Raw genomic sequence first — 27534 nt, 5'->3', positions numbered from 1 at the left:
GGTTGCTGCATGCACACCGGATGTGAGGGAGGGGAGGCCTGGGCCGATCACAGTGTGGCCAGACAGTCCTGCTTCTCCTCCGCCTCGAGGCTGGGGGACTAGGGCCAACACAGCCTGCATGTAGTTTTCTCTTTCTCATCTGTCCAAATAGGGGATGCACTGTGGTGGCCTAAGGGTTAAGTGACCTGGAGGCTGGAGAGCACAGGCACAATGTGGTCCATGTTCACGCCCTCGAAAACCAGTGCTGGTCCCTCTCTTGTATCAGCCTGGAAGTACCCTTCCCACGGCCCTGGGCTGAGGGGTCTGCAGTATTCCCTTGTGGGCCCCTGGGCAGCATCTTCCCATGATTTGCGGGGACACCTTTTAAATACCGATCTTATTAGAGCGTGTGCTTAGTCACTCAGTCACGTCCAACTCTTTGTGACCCCATGGACTGTAGCCCACCAGGCTCCTCTGTCCATGGTGTTCTCCAGGCAAGAATATTGGAGTGGGTAGCCATTCCAGGGACTCTTCCAGATTCCAGGAATCGAACCTGGGTCTCCTGCATTGCAGGCAGATTCTCTACCGTCTGAGCCACCAGGGAAGCCCACCTGGCCTCTTACTATCCTGGTTAAAAAGGTTAAATACCTGGTTGCAGGGTGTGAATTTTTTAAGCCAATGTAAATTTGGGGTGGGGAGCAGAGGACTGCTTAGCATTTTTTCTCATCCTTCAGGTCATAACTTAAATGTCACTTTTGCCAAGAGAATCGCTTGGTCTAGCCTCAGGGTTCTCAACAGGGGACCATTCCTCACTCCAAGGATGTGTGGTCACATCTGGCTGTGAGAACAGAAAAGGTTCTAGGGCGTTTAGGGGTTGGAGGCCAGGGCTGATCACACTTCAGTGACTGGACAGTCCTCACGCCCCAGAGCTATCCAGCCACAAATGTCAGCGGTGCCGAGGCCGAGAAAGCCTGGCTTGAACTGTTGGAAGGAGATCTTTCTCCAAGTCCTGCTTTTTCCATTGTGGAGCTTACGGTGGTCTGAAACTGTCTGCATGGCTGATTCTAAACAGGGTCTGTGTGTTTAGATAGATGCGTACATGAACGCTCAGCGTGTCTGACTTTGCAACCCCATGACTGTAGCCCACCAAGCTCCTATGTCCATGGGATGTTCCCAGGAATACGGGCGAAGGCTGCCATTTCCTTCTCCAGGGGATCTTCCTGACTCATGGATTGCACCTATGTCTCTGGCGTCTCCTGCACTGGCAGGCAGATTCTTTACTGCTAAGGCGCCAGGGAAGCGTGTGTAGATAGATACACAGAAATATACATTATTATCCATCCGTCTTACTTAGAATCTTAGTCCAAGATGGCAGGGGTCTTTTCTGCCCTGGCCACTGCTGTATGCCCAGGGCCTGGCATGATGGTATACAGTAGGCACCCAAAAATGGTTTCTGAGTGAATAGGAACCTATAATGAAGGGAATTTTTTTTCTGTATAGAATTTTGATTCTACATCTCCAATTAATATAGATCTGCCTAATAACTCAAAATAGGCTCCTGCTCAACTTCAAATCAAAGTGATGCTTGTCCAATCAAATCATGTTGTTCAGGGTAGCATGTGAAATGGTGAAGGACCTTATGAGTTTTTCTAATATATACTGAAACTTCACCTAATCCCCAACTGCTGAAAAAGAATGGACACACAGAATTAGACCATAAACTGAAGATAATTTAGAAAATGTAACAGCTTTAATTTTGTCATTGTAAAGAGGTGTGTCTCAACTAGATTGTAACAAAATTACCACAGCTTATTCCAAAAGAAAATTTTAATACAAGAGATTTTAGAAAATTAAACACATTTGTTTAAAAATTCTATTGTGTAAACTGTAACAGAAGAGGGTAGTTAAGATAATACTACGCGTTTCACAGCCCATCTGTGGACTTCTCGGCCTCACTTACGTCCAGACCAGAGACTCCAGATCTGTCGCCTGTTCCCCCTCAAACAGACAGCTCGGGGGACCCACTCATGGGTCACCATGGAGCCTGCAGTCAAAAGGATTCTTCCACCACCAAGTCAGCATCTGATGAGTTAAGCAGTGTGTTTTACCAAATGGGGATGCCAGAGATGGTGCTGCTAAGGTTACAGAGGTCAAGACATTCTTTCTAGGATGCATCCCACGTGATAAGAAGCCCTAATTAGCTCCACCACCCCCTCATTCCTGGCAATGCCCATTCTCCAGCTCATCTCAACACTGGTTGCAAATGTGTGATCCTGTTTCTGTCTTCCGTCCCAGCTGTTGCAAAGGTCCCCTTGTATGGCCTCAAGCGATGGCAGAGAGAACTGCCAGAGGGGCATGGCTTCTCCCCTTGCAGTTCGTGAAGGCAGGGATGGGGTCTGAGGGCAAGGGGGGCATCTTGGCAGGTCAGCCAGTGGTCTTCGGTGAGGATGGCAAATCATCCCTATGCCAGAAACAACTGAATCCCTGGACCTTGGAACCCTTGTGGATCTGGCTGTTCTTCTGTTCTTCTAGTGGGCCTGCTCAACCTTGCTATAAGCTCACCCATCTTTTAGAAAAACCCATCTTTTTTTTTTTTGCTTCTCTTCAGAAATGCATTGAGTAAGTAAGGAAACCTATTCAATGTGGTTGTTAGGACTGAGAACTACCAAAATCAGGCCCATCCCTGGCAACAGGCAAGGGTGGCAAACGGGATGGTCCAAAATGCCGAGACAAACTGAGCAGGGACGTTTCCACCGCGGGCTGGGCAGACAGCTGCTCTGCTCGGAGCATGGAGGTGGGCAGTGCTCCCTGCTCGCTCCTATCAATCCGGGAGCTGTTTTCTTTAAGACATATAATCAAGACCACGTGTTAGGGAAACAGGAAAAATGAAATTTTTGGCAAGGTAACATTAGATAAAATATATAGTGCTACAACTGTGCACTTAGCACAGAAAGCCAATCTGAACAGCAGACACTTAAAGAAGCAACGTGCAATATTCTGAAAAATGATCGTTGCAAAAGGCCTTGCTCATGAGCAGATGCCTGCCTGCCAGGGGCATCCAGTGCAGGGGTGAGGTCCAGCATGAATGGCACTGTCTGGAAGGGGAACACTGAGGCAGAGTTGAGACAATTATTGCCTTTGGGGTAGCAGCTTGAGCGTGGCATGCTCCTTCGCGAAAGCGCTTAGCTCATCTGATGCTCCTGGGCAGGGTCTTTTTCTGATAGGTCTTGGAGGCTGCCCATCCCAGCTCCAGGCTGAGGATCTAGTCAGTGACTCGCCCAGGCGAGATCCTCCTTGTAGAGGAAGGCGCCTCCCATGCACGGGCGCTGGCATCAAGCTGCCGGGCTGAGGGATGAAGGATGTTGAAGGTGACTGGTTAGGAGAGGTCTGCTGGGACCTGAGAATGGGCTCTGGCTTCTGGTGTGGGGCCAGCTGGCGGCTCCAGGCTGCACCTGTGAAGATGAGCAGGTGAGGTGGCGGGGCTGAGGCCTGGGACCCTGTGACCAGGCCCTCTGGTGGGCACACTGTCTCATGAGCAGAGAGGCCACAGATCCCGGGGTGCTAGGTGTCAGGAGACAAAAGCAGCACAGCTTCGGATCCCCGGAGCTGCCCAGAGGGTCTTCTTTCCTGCTTCCGGGCCCAAAACCTGGGGATGAATTCTTGGGCCTCCAGTGCCCGCTGCCTCTTGGAACTGGCTGCAGCTGTGTTACCAGTCCCGGAGTGTAAACAACTTTGATTGCCTCTGTGTTCTGAAAGGTACAACACAGCCTGGCAGTGCTGTCGAATCCAACGGTTATCAAAGAAGGCATCCTAATAGGCCCCGAGCAGGGCCACGGGGCCTGCCCTGGGTGACCACACCTGGTCCACACACCCTGGCTCACCGGCCTCTCCCTCACTGTTTGTGCCTCTTGCCAGGACTCACAGGGTGGTACCCTGTCTCTGCAGCTCCATCGGTGATCCTTCTATGGCCAGGCTATGGTGTTCACAGCGACCTCCGTGCAGTGCAACAGCCTCTCGGGCAACAGCCCTGCCTCCTCCCCTGGGGCCTGACTGGAGAGAGATCTGTGTGGTTTTCACAGGGGCTGCGAGAGCAGCAGCTGAGAAAGCTCGCCTCAGGGCGAGGTGTACACCAGCCTCAGCCCTCATTCCCTGGGAGCTCTGGTTTTCTCTTAAGGAGAGATGTCTCTGCTTTTTCTGTGAGATGCAAGCGGAACTGGACCTGGCTGGGCTTCCTTCCCGACCAGGCTGAAGCCACCCCTGAACAGCCCGCTGGGCTGTGCTCTGGGGTCAGGGCACAGGGCAGGTGGGGCGCCATAGGGTCAAGGCCTTCTGGAGACAGAGGGGCCCTTCCTTTCCTTTCTGAAGAATGGGGAGCGCTTTCTTAGGTGCTAAAGAATCTTTGATCAAGGAGACAGAAGCCAATGTCAGCTGGTCTTTTATGGGGGGCCATCTTTCACCTGATGGGTCGTGGTGGGGGTGGGGGGGAGACATCCTGCCTTCTGACTTAGATTGGGGTGGGTGCACAGACAGTGACACGGCCTCGGGGGTGGCATTGTTACCCCAGGTCTCGGCCTGGACCTCGGGGTTTCGTTCTCTTTCTCCAGGAGCTGGGGGTCTGCCCCTTCTAAGTCCATCCCACCGCCCTGGCGAGCAGGGCTCTATCATAGCAGAACATTCCGTGTGACTCCAGAGCTAAGGCTTTGAGGAGGAGATGTGATGTGCACATCACACACGTATCTGAGCTGAAACCAGACGGACTGAAGATCGGGGTCTCTGCAGGGTCACAGAAACGGGGGCACAGAGGGCAAGCAGCCCAGAGGGGCCCCCGCAGGGCCCCTAGGAACGTTCTCTCTACAACCCGCATTTGGGAGGGCAGGGCAAGCTTCCCATGAATCATTAAGCTTTAAAAACAGGAAGGCAGAGCTGCTCCTTTCCAAATACAGGCCGAGACTGCTCTTGTGTCTCCTGCTCAGCATCGTCTGCTGTAGCTCTGGGTGCCACCCCCCCCCCTTTTCTTTTTTTTGGCTGTTTTTTCACTCCATGCACAGAACGTCAAAGCTGCTTCCTGGTGGGGTAGCTGGAGAAGGTGAGGCTATAAATCGTACTCAGATGTGTTTGGGGTCAGGCGCCAACACAGCCTGGCTGATCAGAGCCCTTGGCCCTGGAGGATGTCAGGGCGCTGGATCTATTCCGGGTCTTGTGAACAGAGAGGAGACACCCTGGGTTCGGATCTGGCTGTGCAGCTGTTACTGGCCTCAAAGTGAGCCCTGTGGAGAGACCGCGTGTGGGGCAGAGCTCTGGGGCAGCTGGAACTTCCAGATGGTCCCGGAAGCCTGGGTGGAGGAGGGCTCTGTGTTCAAGGCAGTGCTCTGGGGTGTGGGAATTTCAGCACGGTGCATGTGCAGTGGATCCCTGGGCACATGAGGGGAAACCAACCACGCTGCCTTTCTGGGACACGCCGTCCCTCAGGTCCTCTGACCCCCACAGGCTGACAGCAGGGCCCCCATGTACAAACACTGCAACCTCCATCCACGCAGGACAGCCGGCTCATGTCGCTCCCCTGGGCCTGGCTCACCAGGTAGAATGCCCCCTCCGAAGTCGCTGCAGCCTCCTTGAGTCCCTGGAGGGCCGTGTGCGAGCGTCACGAGCCTTTGACAAGCCTCCCTCTGGTGAGCAGGGCCGTGCACGTGGCCTTTCCAGGGTCTCCACTATGACCCACATTGCTCACCCAGGCGTGAGCTGAGGTGTGCTCAGTCCTCTGCTCTTCACTCATTTATGCCCCCTTTTGGTCCTCCTTTGTATCAGCAGCTGAGGGTGACTCCTACCCAGGGTGGGGGAGAGTTCCATGCTTCTGGATGTTAAAACTGGCCAAACAGCTCTGGTCCCATGGGGGCGATCTGATGCTGCTCCTCCTCCTGCTCCCACCTGCTGGTGGTGGTGGTGGGGTGCTCTCTGAATGGGGGGAGCAGAGGGGTCAATCTTGGGGTGCACCCAGGGCCCTGCTCCCACCAAGAGCATACTGGCCGACAACACATGCGCCATCTTTAGGGGATAATCATGATTTGTTCAGAGTGAGTCACGTTCACCTAAGTTCACAGAGAGTCACGCTAAGCTCTATGGAACCCCCGGAGGCCCACAGAAGCTTCTGAAGTGCTTCCCAGAACCGAGTCTCTCAAAGCCTTGAGGACTCTCCTCTTGGCTTTTGCGGCCTCTAGACAGCTCAGGGCTTTCTGGTAGAGGTCACTAGGTTGCTGCTGACGGCTGGCCTGACCAGGTGCACGTGGGCGTCCTACAGGGGCCAGTCCTTCCAGAACCAACCAGAGAGGAGGTAGGAAGTTCTCCAAGAGCCACAGTTCCTCATCCCTAATGGCTCCGCTGCACGAAAGCCACGGGACTGTCTCCCTGGAACCTGGTGGCAAGAACTAGGGTGTCTGCTGACCACTGGCGGGGCATGCGTGGAAAGGAACTAGCTCCCCCTCCAGGTTCATAGGTTGTCACAGGCAGTTACATTAAACGGGGGAAAAAGTAACAGTCATTCAAATTCCCACGTGGGAAAGAGTCAAGCGGTGAATGAACCTTCCGACCAAATGAGACAGACTTGTGCATCGCGACCAGGGGGCTCTGAGCCTGACCCGGTGCCCTCCCTCTGGCTGGCCTCTGGGCTGGAGGGAGGGGAACGCCTGGCCCTTGAGGCCCAAGGCGGGGCGCGGGGAGAGCAGAGCCCAAGTGCCCGCATCCGTCCAGTGAGGAGCCGCCCTGCTCTCACAGCCCAGTTTAATCAGGGTGTCACATGCCCGGCAGGGCAGGTGTGCTCTCTGGGGTTCATCGGTGGGGGTAGGGTGGTCCCTCCGAGGTGGCAGGGGCCAGCTGCCATGACCGGGGTGGAGACAGCTGGCGCAGCACGTGGGGCCCAAGTCCGGGGTACCGTCGAGGTCAGAGGTCACCGCTCTGGGGCTCCACGTTGCGCGTCTCCCTGGGGTGACCTCGGGCCAGCTTGGGGAAGCGGGAAGCCGCTTTGGGCCGGCTGTTCTTGGTTAGCGCGTCTCCGGGAGGGGTGATATCGCTGTAAGACAGAGTGGGGAGAATCAGGGTAAGTCAGGAGTTCTGAGGGCAAGTGGTCACAGGCAGGGCAGCCGTCAGGGGCTGAGGAGGGAGAGGGGAGCAACGGGAGTGGCTCAGGGCCACAGCTGCTGCCTGGCTGGGTGGCGAGAACAACCTGGAGAAATAAGCCTCCTGTCTCTCGTGCCCAGCACAGTTGTGGGGCCGCAGTTCCGGATCCTCTTTTAAGTTGATGAAAGAAGGTTCTGGTCTTGGCTTTCTTCTCACTATTTTTACTGATCTTCCAGCAAAGGCACATTTCAAAGTCAAAGAGAAAAGAAAAAAACTGCTTTGGAGAACATTGCATTTAAAAGTCAAAAGATGCGAAAACCCAGGAGACGGAATTCCGGTGGAGTTGATCCTAAAAGAATAATCAGAGGTCTGCCCACGTCTAATTGTAAGGGCGTTTACAACAGCACTGTGTGAACAAGCCAAAAATAGGGAACTACTTGCGAGTGCAGTGTGAGGGGCTCGCTGGTCCTGGGTATAAAACCCCTACATCACAAGACTGCGGCAGCCCATGAACAAAGGGGAACAGACGTGCGTTTACGGGCCAGTGAGGGCGTATGCTTCTGCAGACTTAAAAAATACAACCTAAAAGCTGAGAGTTATGTTTTATTCATTGTGAATGTTTGGACTTCAAGCTGAGAGAGAGCATCTCAAGCGTCCCTGAGAGAACTGCTCCGAGGAGGCAAGGCGGGGAGCCAGGTTATATATATTAAAAGAAGTTTTGCAACAAAGGGCAGGTAGTCTGAATGTCAAAAAGTTGTTGTTTAAAGAAAACCAGGTATCCCAAGTTAAGGGATTTAGCGCTTTTCTATGTACGGGAAGATGTAAGAGCCCGGGCTGACTCTTCCTTTGAAATCATGCCTTTGATTGCACCTCAGCCAAGTTTCCTCATCCTGAGTTTCCTATGGGCTTACGGTAGGGAGTGCCTGCAGTCTGATGGCTGCTATATGGTGGGTATTCTTTCCTTCCTGAGTTTCCTCAGGGGGTCACCATCCATAATTACTGATGCCTATGACAGCCTTTGTTTATTGATATGGCAGGAAATATTCCATTTCTCAATTCCAAGCCACGTTAAAGCACAGTAGAGGGGGTATACAGAAAACATCTGAAGGATACACTTGTTTACTCCATGAATCTTTGCACACCCACGTGGGCCAAGCACTGTGCAAAACACTAGGGCTAAAGAGTGAGCAAAACGGATTCTCCCAGGCCCTGTGGAGCTCACAGTCCGAAGGAGGGCTAAAAACATCATGTGCTCACTCTAAGACTTAGGGTACAAAGCCTGCCTGAGTGGGGTGTCCCAAGCAAGGCAGGAAGGGCCTGAGATGGGGGGTGGGGCCCCAGAGCTCTGGCCACAGGAGCAGTGGGTGGAGGCAGCAGCTGGAGGACTCAAGAAGGTGGATGTCCATGGTCTGGTTGCATTTGAGGTGCCGCTGCCAAGGTCACTGCTCCAGGTACACAGGGCCAGGGCTGGGGCTGTGAATGTACAGGCGGTAAACTTGGTCTTATTTCCCACAGCTGCTGTAACACATTAGCACACACTTGCGTGGTTTATTACAACACACTGAGATGTCTTACAGTTCTGGAGGCCAGCAGTCCCCAGTGGGTCTTAAGAGGCTATGTTCAAGATGTACCGGACTTCCATGGTGGCTCAGAGGTTAAAGCGTCTGCCTGCAATGTGGGCGACCTGGGTTCGATCCCTGGGTTGGGAAGATCCCCTGGAGAAGGGAATGGCTACCCACTCCAGTATTCTGGCCCGGAGAATTCCATGGACAGAGGAACCTGGTGGGTTACAGTCCACAGGGACACGACTGAGGGACTTCACTCAAGATGCACCACCAGTGTGTGTGCTGAGTCATGTCTGACTCTGCAACCCCATGGACTGTATCCTGCCAGGCTCCTCCATCCATGGGATCTTCCCGACCCAGGAATTGTACCCCGCATCTCCTGCATTGGCAGGTGGGTTCTTCACTGCTGAGCCACCTGGTGAGAGAGTCAATTCCTAGGCAGGTTGATAAGAAATCCCGGGTCTAGAATTCTCAAGGAGGAAAGGACAAACGTTTTTTTTTTCTCTACATTCCTTAATCTTAGTCATGTAAAACAGTTTTTTCTTTAAGCCCAGAACTGGTGATTACACAACAAACAACTCAGCTTAAATCTATACTGAGGACCTGGGTTCGATCCCTGGGTTGGGAAGATGGAGAAGGGAATGGCTACCCACTCCAGTATTCTTGCCTGGAGAATCCCATGGACGGAGGAGCCTGGTGGGCTACCATCCACGGGGTCGCAAAGAGTTGGACACGACTGAGTGACTTCACTTTCTCCTTCCTGAAAAGCTTCCGACTAATCCTATTATCTTAAAATGTATATTATGGGAGTGGGTCTTATTGCCAAATTCAGACTTAAATTGAAGAAAGTAGGGAAAATCACTAGACCATTCAGGTTTCACCTAAGTCAAACCCCTTACGGCTTCCCAGGTAGCACAGAGGCTAAAGCGTCTGCCTGCAGTGCAGGAGACCTGGGTTCGATCCCTGGGTCAGGAAGATCCCCTGGAGAAGGAAATGGCAACCCACTCCAGTACTCTTGCCTGGAGAATCCCATGGACAGAGGAGCCTGGTGGGCTACACAGTTCACAGGGTCGCAAAGAGTCGGACACGACTGAGCGACTTCACTTTCACTATGATTATACAGTGGAAGTGAGAAATAGATTTAAGGGATTAAATCTGATAGAGTGCCTGATAAACTATGGATGGAGTTTCATGACACTGTACAGGAGACAGGGATCAAGACCATCCCCATGGAAAAGAAATGCAAAAAAGCAAAATGGCTATCTGAGGCGGCCTTACAAATAGCAGTGAAAAGCAAAGATATTCCCATTTGAATGCAGAGTTCCAAAGAATAGCAAGGAGAGATAAGCCTTCCTCAGTGATCAATGCAAAGAAATAGAGGAAAACAATAGAATGGGAAAGACTAGCGATCTCTTCAAGAACATTAGAGATACCAAGGGAACATTTCATGCAAAGATGGGCTCGATAAAGGACAGAAATGGTATGGACCTAACAGAAGCAGAAGATATTAAGAAGAGGTGGCAAGAATACACAGAAGAACTGTACAAAAAAGGTCTTCACGACCCAGATAATCATGATGGTGTGATCACTCACCTAGAGCCAGACATCCTGGAATGTGAAGTCAAGTGGGCCTTAGAAAGCATCACTACGAACAAAGCTAGTGGAGGTGATGGAATTCCAGTTGAACTGTTTCAAATCCTGGAAGATGATGCTGTGAAAGTGCTGCACTTAATATGCCAGCAAATTTGGAAAATTCAGCAGTGGCCACAGGACTGGAAAAAGTCAGTTTTCATTCCAATCCCTAAGAAAGGCAATGCCAAAGAATGCTCAAACTACCACACAATTGCACTCATCTCACATGCTAGTAAAGTAATGCTCAAAATTCTCCAAGCCAGGCTTTAGCAATATGTGAACCATGAACTACCTGATGTTCAAGCTGGTTTTAGAAAAGGCAGAGGAACCAGAAATCAAATTGCCAACATCCATTGGATCATCAAAAAAGCAAGAGAGTTCCAGAAAAACATCTATTTCTGCTTTATTGACTATGCCAAAGCCTTTGACTGTGTGGATCCCAATAAACTGTGGAAATTCTTCAAGAGATGGGAATACCAGACCACCTGACCTGCCTCTTGAGAAACCTGTATGCAGGTCAGAAAGCAACAGTTAAAACTGGACATGGAACAACAGACTGGTTCCAATAGGAAAAGGAGTACATCAAGGCTGTATACTGTCACCCTGCTTATTTAACTTCTATGCAGAGTACATCATGAGAAACACTGGGCTGGAAAAAGCACAAGCTGGAATCAAGGTTGCCAGGAGAAATATCAATAACCTCAGATAGGCAGATGACACCACCCTTATGGCAGAAAGTGAAGAGGAACTAAAGAGCCTCTTGATGAAAGTGAAAGAGGAGAGTAAAAAAGGTGGCTTAAAGCTCAACATTCAGAAAACGAAGATCGTGGCATCTGATTCCATCACTTCATGGCAAATAGATGGGGAAACAGTGAAAACAGTGTCAGACTTTTTCTGGGCTCCAAAATCTACTGCAGATGGTGATTGCAGCCATGAAATTAAAAGATGCTTACTCCTTGGAAGAAAAGTTATGACCAACCTAGATAGCATCTTCAAAAGCAGAGACATTACTTTGCCAACAATGGTCCGTCTAGTCAAGGCTATGGTTTTTCCAGTGGTCATGTATGGATGTGAGAGTTGGACTGTGAAGAAAGCTGAGTGCTGAAGAATTGATGCTTTTGAAATGTGGTGTTGGAGAGGACTCTTGAGTCCCTTGGACTGCAAGGAGATCCAACCAGTCCATCCTAAAGGAGATCAGTCCTGGGTGTTCACTGGAAGGACTGATGCTGAGGCTGAAACTCCAATACTTTGGCCACCTCATGCGAAGAGTTGACTCACTGGAAAAGACTTTGATGCTGGGAGGGATTGGGGGCAGGAGGAGAAGGGGACGACCGAGGATGAGATGGCTGGATGGCATCACTGACTCGATGCACAGGAGTTTGGGTGAACTTCAGGAGCTGATGATGGACAGGGAGGCCTGGTGTGCTGCGACTCATGGCGTTGCAAAGAGTTGGACACGACTGAGCGACTGAACTGAACCGAACTTACAACCTTGAGACGTTCCTTTTATTTCTTGTAATGACCAATTAAAAAATTACATAACTCCCTTGCTTAGACTACTGAGGCGGGGCACTCTCCGTCCCCCTTCTGATGTCTGTGTCAGAAGCTTGCTCTGTCCCTTCTTACTTTAATAAAACTCTGCTACACAAAAGCTCTCGAGTGATCAAGCCTGGTCTTGAAGCTCAATCTCCTCCTTCAGAGATCATGACATGGTTCAGTGTAAGCTATCACTGGGAAGCCCCGGAAGGCTCCAAGGGAGATTCTAAAGGCCAGAAGCTGGCCTTTCCAGCTTCTACAGGCTGCCGGCACTCTAAGGGTCACTCTAAGGGTCACGGCCCCTTGCCTCTATCTTCAAAGCCAGCCGTGCAGCCTCTTCAAATCTCTCTCCCTCTTACTCTCCTGCCCGGCTGGGAGGTGAGGACCTGTGGTCCCTGGAGGAGCCAGCTCCTCGGAGGACTGGAGAAAGGCCGGAGTGGGGGACAGTTCTGAGTCATGGGGCCAGGGCTTTGGTACTTCATTTGGTTTCTCCAAAGGCACCTACTGTGTGAGGATCAGCAGAGGGGAGGGGGATGGGAGGGAGGGCTGCTACTCAGAGATGGCACTGTGGGAGCAAGGAGAGAGTGCACTGCGCTTCCTCAGGCAAGTCTCGTCGGCTTGGAATGGCATCTAGGGTAGAATAAATATTTATCCGAAAGAACAGAAATCAGGATCTGGAAGTGCTCTCTCTGCACTCCCAACAGCCAAGATGTGCAATTACTAATAACTTACATCTCTATGAATGGATAAAAAAAAAAAGTTTCATCCATACAAAGCAATATTCAAGCCTTACAAGAAAAAAGGAAATGCTGACATATGTGATAGTATAGTGTCCTCCTGCTAAATGAAATAAGGCAGTCACAAGGACAGATAACTGCCTGACTCCAATTACAGGAGGTGTCCGAAATAGTCAGACTCCAAGAGCTAAGGGTGGACAGTAGAGGATAAGGGGAGGGGGTGAGTAGGGAGTTACTAAACAACAGGCAAAAATGTCTCAGTTGAATAAGTTCTAAACTCAAAATGGACTAAAGATCAGATACTATAAAACTCCCAGAGGAAAACACAGGCAGAACACTCTGACATAAATCACAGCAGTATCTTATCTCCCAGAATAATCAAAATGAAAACAAAAACAAATGGGACCTAGTGAAACTTAAAAAGGTTTTTTGCACAGCAAAGGAAACCATAAATAAAACCAAAAGACAACCCACAGAATGGGAGAACATATTTGAAACAAAGCACCCAACAAGGGATTAATCGACAAAACTTACAAACAGCTCATGTAGTTCTACGTCAAAAAAAAAACCCAATCAAAAGATGGGCAGAAGACCTAAGTAGACGTTTCCCCAGAGAAGACATAGAGATGGCCAAGAGGTACATGTAAAGATGTTCAATATTGCTAGTTATTAGAGAAATACAAATCAAAATGACAATGAGGTATCACCTCACACTGATAAGGATGGCTAACATCAAAAAAATCTACAAACAAACGCTAGAGAGGGTGGAGAGAGAAGGTAGCCCTCCTACACTGTTGGTGGGAGTGTAAACTGGTATAATCCCAATGGAGAACAGTAGGGCGGTTCCTTAAAAATATAAAAATAGAGCTACCGTATGGCCCTGCAATCCCATTTCTGGGCATTTATCTGGACAAAACCGTAATTTGAAAAGATATATACACCCTAATGTTCACTGCAGCACTGTTTACAACAGCCAAGACATGGAAGCCACCTAAATGTCCACTGAGAAGGGAATGGACCAAAAAAAAAAAAAAAGAAAAGTGTGTGTACATGCATACATTAATGTATATATATTATATATTAACATAATAAAAATATGTGTGTCTGTACACACACACACACAATGGGACACAGCCATAAAGAATGAAATACTGTTATCTGCAGCAACGTGGACAGACCTGGAGATTATCATACGTAGTGAAGGAAGTCAGACAAATATCATGCATATCACGTACATGTAAGCTAAAAAATGATACAAATGAACTTATTTGCAAAACAGAAAGAGAGGAAACAAACTTATGCTTACCAAAGGAGAAAAATGTGTTTGGGGGCGGGAGGCAAATTAGGAATTTAGGATGAATGGATACACACTGCTATATGTAAGGTAATCAACAAGGACCTACTATATAGCACAGGAAACTCTACTCAATATTCTGTAACGACTTATATGGGAAAAGAATCTTTAAATTTTAAAAAAGATGAGTAAGTGCGAGATTGGTACAACACTACCTAGGGTCAACAGTCCTGCATTTAACTTTTTAAATTGGGTATAATTTTTTTTACAATGCTTCTGCTGTACAACACAAATCAGCTACACATATCCCCTTCCTCTTGAGCCTCCCTCCTGCTCCTGGATCATCTGAGCGTGGAGCTGAGCTCCTTGTGTTATACAGCAGCTTCCCACTAGCTATGGGTTTTACACCTGGGTGGGGGGAGGTGGGTGCTGGTGTGTGTGTGTTTTACACCCGGGAGGGGGGCAGTGGGTGCTGGTGTGTGTGTGTGTGCGCGAATGCTGGTCTCTCAATTCCTCATCGTTTACAGCTTTTGTGAGCCACCTGCACTACTGAGATTTAAAGGAGGGGTGTGTTTCTCACCCGGCCCCATCAATAGAAATCAGGCCACCAAGAAGCTCTTTTTACCTCCTGCTGATGATCATGTTGTAATAAAGTGGGCTGGTGACTCTGGGTCTGGGCAGGAGCAGAACCACTGAGCAAGGCAAAGTTACATTCCTCACCTCCCCGAGTCTGCTTCAGTGCAGAAGGTCTGTCGCCCCAGGGCTTCCCTGGAGGCTCAGTGGTGAAGAACCTACCTGCCAGTGCTGGAGATGTGGGTTCAGTCCCTGGGTTGGGACGGTCCCCTGGCGGAGGCAAAGGTAACCCACTCTAGCACTCTTGCACGGAAAATCCCATGGACAGAGAGAGAAGCCTGGCGGGCTACAGTACAAGTGGTTGCAAAGAGTCGGACAAGACTGAGCACACGTCTACCCCAATTTTGCAGACAAGAAAAGGGGGATATGGAGGACAAGAAAGGCCCCACTTCCATCACAAGAACAGATCCTAAAGGTGTATGGAATAATAGAAACTCCATATTCAAAGGCAGAAAACCTAGGTGCCTTCACTTAGACCCCACAGGACCTTAGAGGAAGATACATCACCTCCCCAAGACTCAGTTTTCTGATCTGTGAAATGGGTATAATATTGGTTCTCCCTACTGTTCATGTATCATTCAATACACATGGATTGAGTCTGTTATAAATAGGAATATAACTGGCTCCTTCAAGACCCCAGGATCTCTGAAATAAAATTCAGAGGCACAGGCAAATTCTGGCCAGCAAAATCTTAAGAACTCTGATGGCTGAGGCATCAATATATCAAAGGAAATGGGTAGAAGCTTTTATAAAGATTTTACAAATGACAGAAATAAACTTCAAGGGAGTTCCTTGGTGGTCCAGTGGTTAAGACTCCATACTTTCACTGTAGGGGGTGTGGGTCAGATCCCTGCTTGGGGAACTAAGATCCCACAAGCCACATGGCATGGCCAAAAAAGAAAAATAATATACCTCCCATTCCTTTTTCCAGCACAGCTCAAGTCTTCCATCTGTCTGTCCTGGGGGCAGGAGACAGAGAAAGAAACCTTTTCTGAAGAGATCAGACTAGGTTTTCTGGAAGAGGAGCCCTGAAATTTAGAGAGACAGAAGAGACCTGGGATTTGGCAGGGCTGTTTCGAGACAGCTTAAGGAAGTAAGTGAGCAAACAGGTGGATCCATCGGGGAACAAGGGTGGAAAAATCGTGACCCTCCTGTAAAGAAGGTCAAACCACTGTTTCCCTTGAGATAAGGCCAGACCCTGCGCTAAACTCTGGGGACATCAAGACAACAGTCAGTTTCTACCCTCAAGTTATTCAAAACAGGGGCAAGGGCGACGGAGGGAGAGGGGGAAATAAATGATGAGATGAAGAATATATACAGCGGTAGAGTCAGGGGCTGGGAGGGTCTCTGGAGGGGGCCTGAGCACTGAGGTAGGGGGGTTGGGGGCGGTAAGGCTCAGTGGAATAGAGGGGGAGGGAAAGGGCTTTCTGGGCAGGAAGAGCAGCCAGCAAAAGACTCCATGGGGAGCAAGACAGGTGGTGGGGCCGGCAGCTGCCCAAGTCCGTGTGGGCCAGGAAGGCCTCCAGATGATGCAGACACCTCTGGTCTACACGAGTTCTACAAACTACCTTTTCAAAGCTGGGGACCTAGTCAGCCCATGGCAAGCAATGACTTTTTTTGGGGGGCCACATCACAAGCATGAAGGATCTTAGTTCCTCCACCAGGGACCGAACCTACACCCTCTGCAGGGGAAGTGCAGAGTCCTAACCACTGGACTGCCAGCAAAGAAGTCCCGAGATGACTTCTTAAAAACTCAACCTCAGGTTGTCAATTTGCCAACTAAGGAGGCAGAATACGAGCACAATCCAACTATTTGCAAAGGTTAGGGGAGGTCTTACCACTTTGCTTGCGGTTTCTCCCGAAAAGACAACACTCCCTCTGGAACAAGTTCCAGACCACGCATGGGGCTGTCAGAACCAATGGTCTAGATGACCTTGAGGCTCCTCTGGTACCAGGGTTAGTGATGGCGGAGCACGCCACATCGGGGATATGATTCTCAGGGCCATGGCCTCTTATCCTGGAGACCAGGGTCACCCTGCCCGGAGCTGTGATGGGAACATGGACCCATGTTTCCTGAATACTTCCTTATCATCTTTGATGCTTTCAACCTCCCACCCCTCATTATCTGCACACCTCCTATATAATACCCAAGATTTTTCTTTACCTCTGTTTTTAGGTTACTTTGGCTTATGCAAAATCATCCATAAACACAGATTTAAGCATATTAACATTAAATTTAAAACAAAAAAAACATTTCCTAGATATCACCACTGGCTCATTTACCAACCCAAATGGTTGTTCCCTCCTTCAAAAAGGTATATTCTTGGTAACATGGGTAAATCTCAAAGGCATTCTGCTAAATGACAGAAGCCAGACTCAGAGGCTACACCCCACCTGATTCCTTCCTAAGACATTCTGGAAAAGGCAAAAGTATAGGGACAGAAGCCACAGCAGCAGATGCCAGAGACTGGCTACAGCCAGGCACTGGGGGGTCCTGGGGGCTGTTCCGGTGGTGCTGTGACCCTGCGTATCCTTCAAAACTCATAGAACTATATAACGAAAAGGGGAAATGCTACCACATAAAAATTTTACTTTGGTCTTAAGAAGCCTGGCTGAGAAGACTGTATTTAAAAATCAATTCCAGAAAAATAAACGATCCAATCAAAAAATGGGCCAAAGAACTAAACAGACATTTCTCCAAAGAAGACATACAGATGGCTAACAAACACACGAAGAGATGCTCAACATCACTCATTATCAGAGAAATGCAAATCAAAACCACAGTGAGGTACCATCTCACGCCAGTCAGAATGGCTGCTATCCAAAAGTCTATAAGCAATAAGTGCTGGACAGGGTGTGGAGAAAAGGGAACCCTCTTACACTGTTGCTGGGAATGCAAACTAGTACAGCTATGGAGAACAGTGTGGAGATTCCTTAAAAAACTGGAAACAGAACTGCCTTATGACCCAGCAATCCTCCTGCTGGGCATACACACCGAAGAAGCCAGAATTGAAAGAGACACGTGTACCCCAATGTTCATCACAGCACCGTTTATAATAGCCAGGACATGGAAGCAACCTAGAGGTCCATCAGCAGATGAATGGATAAGAAAGCTGTGGTACATATACACAATGGAGTATTACTCAGCCATGAAAAAGAATACATTAGAATCAGTTCTAATGAGGTGGATGAAACTGGAGCCTATTATACAGAGTGAAGTAAGCCAGAAAGAAAAATACCAATACAGTATTCTAACGCATATATATGGAATTTAGAAAGATGGTAATGATAACCCTGTATGCAAGACAGCAAAAAAGACACAGATATATAGAACAGTCTTTTGGACTCTGTGGGAGAGGGAGAGGGTGGAATGATTTGGGCGAATGGCATGGAAACATGTATAATATAAGAAACGAATCGCCAGTCCAGGTTCAATACAGGATGCTTGGGGCTGGTGCCCTGGGATGACCTGGAGGGATGGTATGAGGAGGGAGGTGGGAGGGGGGTTCAGGATGGGGAACACGTGTACACCCATGGCGGATTCATGTGATGTGTGGCAGAACCAATACAATATTGTAAAGTAATTAGCCTCCAATTAAAATAAATAAATTTAAAAAAAGAAAATAAAAATAAAAAATAAAATAAATCAACAGATACTCAAAAAAAAATAGATATGCAACAAGCAACAAAGGTTTACTGATAGCACAGGGAACTACATTCAGTATCTTATAATAACCTGTAATGGAAGTAATTTTAAAAATAATATATGTGTTTGTGTAACTGAATCACCTTGCTGTGCACCTGAAACATTATAAGGCAACTATGCTTCAATAAAATATATATATATTAAGGAAAAAAAAATCTCTGCTTTTTCCTCATGACGCAGCGCCTTGCATCCACTCTGGGTCTCCCAGGAGACAGTGACCTCATCCCCTTCCACAGCTAAGAAGGGCAGGGACCGTGGGGACAGAAATCTCGGACTCTGTCATTTACCAACTGACTGCCTGGACGGTCACTGACGCTCCCTGGGACTGAGATTCCTCACCTGTAAGAAGGGATCGCATCTCAGTGAAAAGACAACTCAATCAACAAACGGGCAAAGGATGTGAATAGCCAATACACAGAGGACCAACACGCACATGAAAAGATGCTCAACATCCTTATCAGGAAATGTATATCAAGACCACAATGGGAGGGACATCCCTGGTGGTCCAGTGGTTAAGAATCCGCCTTCCGGTGTGGGGGGAAGGTGACCCCTTGTCAGGGAACTAAGATCCCATATGCCTTGCGGCGACTAGGCCTGAAAGCTACAACTACCGAGCCTGCGTGCTTTAACGAGAGAGAAGCCGCGTGCCGCGTGAGGCCACGCGCTTCAGAGAAGACCCCACGAGCCGCAGCTAAGACCTGATACAGCCAAAAATAAACACTTAAAAAAACCCCAACGAAATAAGACACGACTTCACACCCACTGGGATGGTGACTGTTGAAAAGACAGATGATAATAAGTGCCAGCAAAGATGGGAAATCAGAGCCCAGCCACACTGCCGGTGGGGACACTAAATTGTGCAGCTTTGGAAAACAGTCTGGCAATTCTTCAGAATGACCATGTGACCTGGCGATTCTTCTTGGTATATACCCTGGAGAAATGAAAACATGTCCACGCAGAAACTAGTACATGAATGCGGAAAACAGCATCGTTCATGACAGCCAGAACTTAGAAATAATTCAAATGTGTATCGGTGGAATGGATGAACAGAACATAGTTTATCCACACAATGGAATTTTACTCAGCCACAGGAGGCATGAATCGTTGAGACGGCTGAAGGTGGCAGAATATACCACACGGCAAAAGGCCGCTCTGCATACTGACTGTTTTGGGGTTAAAGGCACTTGAAAGGAAGTGAATGCAAGTAAACACTCTGACCTTCCCATTTTTCATTAAAGCAGGAGATAGAATTCCCAAGTGAAAGATGTCCTCACCATACCAGAAGGAAGGTCACATTCTCACTGTTGAGGATGAGAAGTTGATGTGGAGCGAATTCTGTACAAATAGGTCTTGTTAAAATTACTGTCTTCCTTGGCCCTACTCACACAGTTTAGTCACTTTTTCACAATTGATCCTTCCTGTTCTCATAATATAAAATCAGCTCAAGAACTAGCAGGTAGGTTTGGCCAGGCCATTTCTTTGGGTCTTCACTTCCTTACTAAGGCTCCCCTGTCACAAGACCCTTCTACAAACCTGGGTGAGCTTCCCCTGTCCTTCCATCTTATGTCGGTTTGATTCAGACAAGGAGATCAAACCAGTCAATCCTAAAGGAAATCAACCCTGAATGGCCACTGGAAGGACTGCTGCTGAAGCTGAAGCTCCAATACTTTGGCCACCTGATGCAAAGAGCTGGCTCATTAGAAAAGACCCTGATGCTGGGAAAAATTGCAGGCAGGAGGAGAAGGGGACGACAGAGGATGAGATGGTTGGATGGCATTACTGACTCGATGGACAGGAGTTTGAGCAAGCGCTGGGAGTTGGTGATGGACAGGGAAGCCCGGTGTGCGGCAGTCTATGGGGTCACAAAGAGCTGGACACGACTTAGTGACTGAACAACAACAAAGGTGAAAAACCCCGAGAGGAGAGAGAAAACATTGCCCTGTCCATGTGCTACTGCTCGGATGAGCCTTGCAGCAGTGCTCGGTGAAGATGCCAGATGCACAGATCCACAAAAGATGATTCGATTTGTATGAAAGTCCAAAACAGGGCAGTCTCGAGAGACCAAGTAAACGTGTGTAGTTTCCAGGAGCAAGGAAGGTGTGGGCTTTCTCTTCCAAGTGATAAAGACGTACTAAAAACAACGGTGGCAATGGCTGTGTATATGTGTGAATATACTAAAATCTACTGATTAAAAAAAATCTAATTATTTGGCTGCATCGGGTCCTAGTTACAGTCAGTGGGATCTTGGTTGCGTTATGTGGGATCTTTCACCGCAGTGCACGGACTCTCCAGTTGGGGTGCTCGGGCTCAGTAGTTGTGACACAGGCTTAGTTGCCCCACAGATGTGGGATTTTAGTTTCCTGACCAAGGACTGAACTGCGTCCCCTGCACTGCAGGGCAGATTCTTAACCACTGGACTACCAGGGAAGTCCCTACAGATGACTGACTTGTGTACACTTTAAATAGGTGAATTGTATGTGAACTCTGTCTCAGTAAGGCTGTTTTTAAAATGGCACATGTTAAAAAAAACAAAGAAGGGTATTACAGGATCTTCTCTGGCAGGCTGCTGACAGCTGAGGGACGCACTCTGTGCTTGGGTGGCTAGCTTGCCAGAGAGGATGCTTAGTAAATGTCCCCTCTCTTCACCTGCTTCTCAACTTGGCTTTGGCCAACCTCCAGCGTGGCTCACTCTCTCTCGGAGGGAACTGTGCCCAGGCATCACCAAGCCCTGTCAACCCTGTGGGGCTGCTAGAGCCATTTCTGGGGCCGTGAAGGGTTCGTCCTGGAGGCTCAGTTCCAACCAGCGGGCAGGAAACCAGGAAGGCAATGGTGCCGTGGCTTCCCTCCCCAAGCCTGCAAGGTGCCGGCTGTCCTGAGCTGCAGTGACCCAGTCACGGGGTTAGGGACCTTTCTGGGGATGTGGCTTCCCCAGGGCTGACACCTTACACGTAGCACTCAGGTCAGCTAGAACCGGGCCTTCAGCTGGAAGGTGGTGGACAAACAGCCTCCTGAGGTCTGATGGCTGCCCATGGAGACATCCCCAGGGTACCCCCTTCCTCTCCTCTCCTGCGGGGATGGGGGACCAGAGCTGAGCCAAGAGCCCCTTCGTCCTGCCTGCTCTCCCGTTCCTGAGATGTGTTCAGCATTTGTTTGGAAACTCACTCCCCAGTGCTGGCTACCATCAAGGCACTGAGGGAGTCCAACCTTGTGAAAGTGGCCCCTGCCAGGAGCCCTGGAGAGGGGAGGACTGTTTCTTTCAATAAACCTCTGGGGGCACATTGGCATGGTGTTCCCGTTCCCAGCACACAGGTGAAACTGATCTGATGGTCTCAACCACTCATCAGTGAAAGTGATTTCAAGGAGAGATTTGCTATTCATTTCACTTAGGAAGTGGCTTTCGAGGGCCAGTCAGTACTCCATTTGCTGGGAGCTGCCGTCCGAGCGGCTGTGCCTTCAGCACTGATGGTCTGATCTTTGGGAACAACTTGAACTGGGGAGGGCATGTCTATCACCGGGGGACCACACACCCCATTTCAGCGAATCCCATATTATATTCTCAAGATCTTTCTTGCATGATTTCAGTAGTGCTCTGATGGATTTGCTACTCTCTGTTGATAGATTTCTAACATTTCCGGTTTCAGCTTTTCTACTCCAAGTTCTGGCCCAGGGGTTGCACACACACAAGTTAAAAAGGGAAGAAGGAGGGGACATTCACACGGTGATCCAGTGGCTAAGACTCCGTCCATGCTCCCAATGCAGGAGGCCCGGGTTCCCTCCCTGGTCAGGGAACTAGAGCCCACATGTGGCAACTGAGACCCGGCACAGCCAGATTTTAAAAGAGGGCGGGGTGGGGGAGTGGGGAGGAGGAGGGTGTAGAGAAGCCTCCCGTCATTAACAAAGGTTAAAGAGGAGCGACCCAGGCTCACTGTAGGGGAGAAATGGAACCAGCGCACACAGGCATGAAGACGGGAGCAGAGAGAGCCTGAAACCCTGCCCTCCGTGGACGACAGCTGTCCGTGCAAGACTAGCTTCTCCAGGCCACTGTCTATGTTTATTTCTCATAGTGGAGCTTTCAATATAAAAAATGGTTACTTCCTAGAGAGACCTGCTTTGAAATCTGACATCCTTTGAAATCAAGGCATCCTGCTCACAGAATGCCACAGACGTTGGTGCTGTGTCCTGGAAAAGACGGGCGACAGTGACGACGTGTAATCTACCAGGTCCGCTCACGGCGGGCTTGCTGTGTGGCAGGTGCAGGGCTCAGCAGTATAACTTTACGAAGCTCTCCCTCCCACCAACCCTAGGAGGGAAGGTCTCTTGTTTCACATGTGAAAACTCAAGAAGCTGCTGTGGAGGGTGGCTTCCTGAGCTGCAGGGACTTGTGTGATGTCACGCGAATCCTATGTCACAGAGCAGGACGGAAGTCCAGGCCCGTGTTCTCAGCCTCTAGGCTGGGTGGCAGGTGACAAGGCGGTATTTGCTGGTAGGGTGGGGGTGGGGGGGGTTGGTGAGGAGAAGGCTCCAAGGCTCTGGGAAGACTCTACACTTTGTGAATTTACTTGCCTCGAATGAGCCTTTTCATGCTCCACCCACCCCCATCTCTGCATCTTCTCTATAGTCACCTATTTTAAGAAATTTCTTGGTCTTGTTCTAGGCAAAGGCTCTTAACCTATGGTTGCCATTCACAAATGGGGCTGTGGGGTTAAACAGGACTACCTGGGGGATGCTCTCCGTCAATGCGGGCTCTGGTGGTGGGGGGCGGAACTGGCAGGGGCTGCCTCGTGGGGCAGGGGATCGTGGGGGGCTGCAGGAGGGGTGGAACCTACTTCAAAGGCACAGCTTCTAAAGATCTCCTGATGGAGCTGGGAGCCATGGGACAGAGCTGAGCCTCAGAGACAGGGACCCCTGTTTTGGGGCTGGTGCAACCCTGCCCTGGGAGGAGGATCCTGAGGAAAGAGCCGAGACGGGGCAAGGCAAAGCAGCAGGGTTGCGATGATGCTCCAGAGGTGCTGAAGAGACCGCATCCCTAAGGCTCCATGACCAATCAGATGGGGGAGTGAGAGAGGGTTTCATTTGTGCTTGGAAACCGGACTCCGGGGAGTGGCTGAGCTGGGGTCAGGGGTGGGGGGTGGGGGGAGGTACAGAAAGTGACAGGTGGATGGGGGGCAGGCATGTACCTGGGATAAATTATGCTATTAAAAATGTAAAGATGCATTCAGCCTAGTTTGCCAGGAAGATCACACAAGTCCACACACACACTGTACTGTCTACCTGTGAGCCCAGACATGCCAGCTTTCATCCCTTCATGGAACAAAACCACGATGGATGAGATTCTGATCGCTACAGGTGGCCCTGAGGCTGACGGGGCTGCACTGGGTGCCTGGCTGGGAGCCTCTGCAGTTACAGCTCCTTTTATCCAGAGCTGGGTGTTACCCAGAGTCAGGGTTCCGGGGCTCCTGATCTGACTCGACTGACATCTCAAAAGGTCTGTATATGTCATGTCCTAGGTTGGGGATCTTACCCTGAGAGGCTCTTCAGAAAAGGGGCTAGACGATTCTTGCTCCTGCCCTTTAGGACCCCTCTCTCAGTCCTTCTTGAAGCCCCCTCTCTGAATCCCACCACTGACCCCGTCTCAGTTCCCTTCTCACACGTGAGCCCGCATCACATCTCCATGGTAATCACTGCCCATCCCCTCATGGCTGCTCTTCCCCGTCACAAAGCCCGGCCAAACGCCATGCCAGTTAAGCCAAGCAGCAGAACAAAATCCCTTTTGGAGGAACAAAAGCCCAGGATGGGGCTACTGGCTGTATTTTCAGTTCATAGCTAACCCCACCGGGCCCGACCCACAGAAGTGACTTTCATTTTTTCCCTCTTCCCAGACCATCCCCAACCCGCCCTGCCTGGCAGTTCACCCAGAAACGGGGTGCTCTGGCTCCTCTCCTCCCCGACACAGGATCACGCGGCCCTGCTCCTACTTAAGGCCAACCTCTCCAAGCATCATGGGCCTGGGTTCTCTCCTTGTCTCTGTCAACAGCGCCTATGTGGGATTTCATCCAGACCTAGGGGATCACACGTGTCTAAATGCTGGAGATCCCCAGACTTACACGTTAGCCTCGCTGCCTTCGTGCTCCAGAGTTAATAGGCCCAGTGGAATTTTTGGCATTTGCACATGGATGTTCGATAGGCATTTCTGTCCTGAACATGGCCCAAATGCGAATTCTGATTTTCCCCTTCTCTGGCCCTCGCTTTAGTGACTGCTGCAGTTCCCCCACCCTATTCATTGCGCAAACCAGAACCTAACGCATCACCCTGGCTTCTCCCTCTCCCTTATACTCCTGACCCAATTCAAGCATGGGCCCTTTGGGTTCCACCTGTAGACACGTTCAACAGTCCACTCTGCTCTAATATCGTAGGTCCGGCCACCACCACCTCTTGTCTGGACTGTTAGGACAGATTCCCACGTGGTCTCCCTGCTTCCTCTTGATTCCTCTGCAACTCAAAGTCACCCTGCCACGTCCCTCCTCCGTGGCTTCCCTCTGCACTGGGTCAAATCCTTACAACTCGTCCTTACCTCCTCCAGCTGCACGGGACCCCCCGGATTGCTCCGAAGTCCTCCTCCGAGTCTCACTTCAGTCACTGCCAGTTACCCTGTTTCAGTTGCTTTACAGCACCTGTCACTCTCTGAAGCGGCATCTTTACCACCCTAATCCCCATGCCTAGAACTGTGCCTGGTCCACTTAACCATTTGGGCAATGGCAAAGTGGCCTGTAAACGACAAGCTCATCCCCACCAGACTTGTCCTCCGGTCAGACAGTGCTTTGTCCTCGCCCAGAGGAGGCGGCAGCATGTTCCATAAGAACCCGGGCCTCGGAATCGGAAAGCCCTGGGTTGATACCTGATTCTGTGATGTACCAGCTGTGTGACTGTGAAAAAGTCATTTAATGGCTCTGTGGTTCAATTTGAAAAGACAAGTAATAACCCGTGTTCACATCTCTCATAGAAAGCAGAGGAGGTGATATCACTTTTATGAGACTTGGAAATAACCGCCTCCAAAGCATCACCCAGGTCTGTCCCTTCAGGCAGAAGCTACAGTGGTTATAACGGGAGGGCTGCAGAGAGAATACTGGGCTGGGATACAAGTTGGTGTGAACAGACCTAATGTCATATGCGGAAATATGTAAAGACAGAGCTGTGACTGCCTTAAACGACAGGCGGACTGGGAGGAGGTGGGGACTGAAATGCCCAGAGTGTGTGCGGGGCTCCTGCGAACCAACCAGAAAGAGGCTACTGCCCAGCGCACGCGGGGAGAGGATACTGTGAGCACTGGACAGTAGAGAAGCAAACAGGTTTTCAGTAATTCTGCTATTTGTTGAAGCCCTACTACGTGCCCCGTCGCAGACAGAGCCCCTGCTCTTGGGGAGGTATCCTCGCGGGCCCAGGCACCACCTCCTCTGGCCTGAACCGCCCCACCCTCCCTCCTGTGTTCCGCCTGCAGCTACTCTTCTCTGGTGTGAGCGATCCAGCAGGAAAAACAAGCCCGATCACAGCACTCTTTTGCTCCAAACTTGCCAGTCTTCTGCCTTCCGCGGACACGACGCTCTCCCAGGCCATCGCTGACCAGGCAGTCCCTTTCCCGACTCCAGCCCCCGCTCCAGGGCTCCTCAGCAGAGCTGGGCACTGCCTGCCCCAGGCCTTTGCAGTTCCTTTGTCTCTTCACTGCCAACAGCAAGGAGGGCTCTTGGCCTGGCTCTCTCCCTCCTCCTCCAGGTCTTTCCTCTTCTGGAATGTTCTCAGGGCCACCTTCCCTGCCGCCACGCTCTCCCCCGCCCCTGCTCCACACTCGCGGGGTGTGTTATGTCAATAAGGGTCTGGAATCTGGCTGTAACCCAGCATGTAGAGAGACAATGACACAGCAGCGCTCAGTGACCACCTGGGGAATGAATGAGTCCTGCTGGGGGACCCGGCGCATCCAGAGTCACCCTCATTGGTCGTCCTGGCAAGAGGTGAAAGATGGCCATTAGCAAGCTTTGCTTTGGATATTGAGAAGTGAGGGATGGGGGTTGTGGTCACAAATGTACAGACCTGTGGAAGTTTTTAGGGAAGTTGAGCGGGGTGTGAGATCACACGTATGCATGTTTACACACACAAATATATACTTGTGCAAACCCTGACTCAGGAATGCCACCTCTAAGGGCCACTCCTACAGAGGCACTGGGTGTAAGGACGGTCAAGGCAGTGTGGTTTCTAAGGAGGAAGCGTGGAAACACCCTGCCTGGAGGCAGGAGACACATTAAATGCACGATGGCACCTGTGTAAGCAGCAGCGCTGCCGACCCAAAGGATGCGACGTGCGTCGGCAAGAAAACATCTCCATGGTAAGATCATGCGACAACAACAGGCTACAGAACGAGAGAGGGTAGGATGCTGTTTTTATGAAAAAAATGAAACCTCAAAACGCATGTGCACATAAATATGCTTCTAATGCAGAGACCAGAAGGACGGGGGCATGCGTGCACGCTCTCAGTGGTGTCCAACTCTGTGACCCCATGGACTGTAGCCCACCAGGCTCCTCCGTCCATGCGATTCTCCAGGCAAGAATACTGGAGTGGGTTGCCATGCCCTCCTCCAGGGGATCTTCCCAAACCAGGGGTCAAACCTGTGTCTCCTGCATTGGCAGGCGGATTCTTTACCACTGAGGAACCAGGGAAGCCCTGAAGGACGGTGGTGAAGGGCCGTATTTGTGCTTGTTCTGTATATTCACGTTATTTAAACCCTTTCAATTAAAACATATCACTCATTTAGTGCTCGCTTCGGCAGCACATATACTAAAATTGGAACGATACAGAGAATATTAGCATGGCCCCTGCGCAAGGATGACACGCAAATTCGTGAAGCGTTCCATATTTTTGCAAATAGAACTACCTTATGACCCAGCAATCCCACTGCTGGGCATACACACCGAGGAAACCAGAATTGAAAGAGACACATGTACCCCAATGTTCATCGCAGCACTGTTTATAATAGCCAGGACATGGAAGCAACCTAGATGTCCATCAGCAGATGAATGGATAAGAAAGCTGTGGTACACATACACAATGGAGTATTACTCAGCCGTTAAAAAGAATTCATTTGAATCAGTTCTGATGAGATGGATGAAACTGGAGCCGATTATACAGAGTGAAGTAAGCCAGAAAGAAAAACACCAATACAGTATACTAACACATATATATGGAATTTAGGAAGATGGCAATGACGACCCTGTATGCAAGACAGGGAAAGAGACACAGATGTGTATAACGGATCTTTGGACTCAGAGGGAGAGGGAGAGGGTGGGATGATTTGG

General features: G+C 50.0%; 1 protein-coding gene and 1 non-coding gene across 2 annotated transcripts in view; one reads left to right on the top strand and one right to left on the bottom strand.

Moving 5' to 3' along the window:
* Nucleotides 1–1707: 1707 nt before the first annotated feature.
* The window catches only part of SNX29 (sorting nexin 29), a 603019-nt gene continuing 577192 nt past the window's right edge, over nt 1708–27534 (bottom strand). The window contains exon 21 of the mRNA XM_069569984.1: nt 1708–7042. Within this exon, the coding sequence (XP_069426085.1) occupies nt 6913–7042 (130 nt within the window). The 3' untranslated portion in view covers nt 1708–6912. The remainder of the gene's footprint in view (nt 7043–27534) is intronic.
* On the top strand, nt 26993–27099 carry LOC138429802 (U6 spliceosomal RNA). The gene has a single exon (XR_011252892.1). It is a non-coding gene; the product is annotated as a U6 spliceosomal RNA (small nuclear RNA).

The sequence above is a fragment of the Ovis canadensis genome, chromosome 24, assembly GCF_042477335.2.
Source record: "Ovis canadensis isolate MfBH-ARS-UI-01 breed Bighorn chromosome 24, ARS-UI_OviCan_v2, whole genome shotgun sequence".
Classification (NCBI taxonomy): Eukaryota; Metazoa; Chordata; class Mammalia; order Artiodactyla; family Bovidae; genus Ovis; species Ovis canadensis.
The sequence above is the reverse complement of the archived record's forward strand: the minus strand, read 5'-3'. Positions and strand labels throughout refer to the sequence as shown.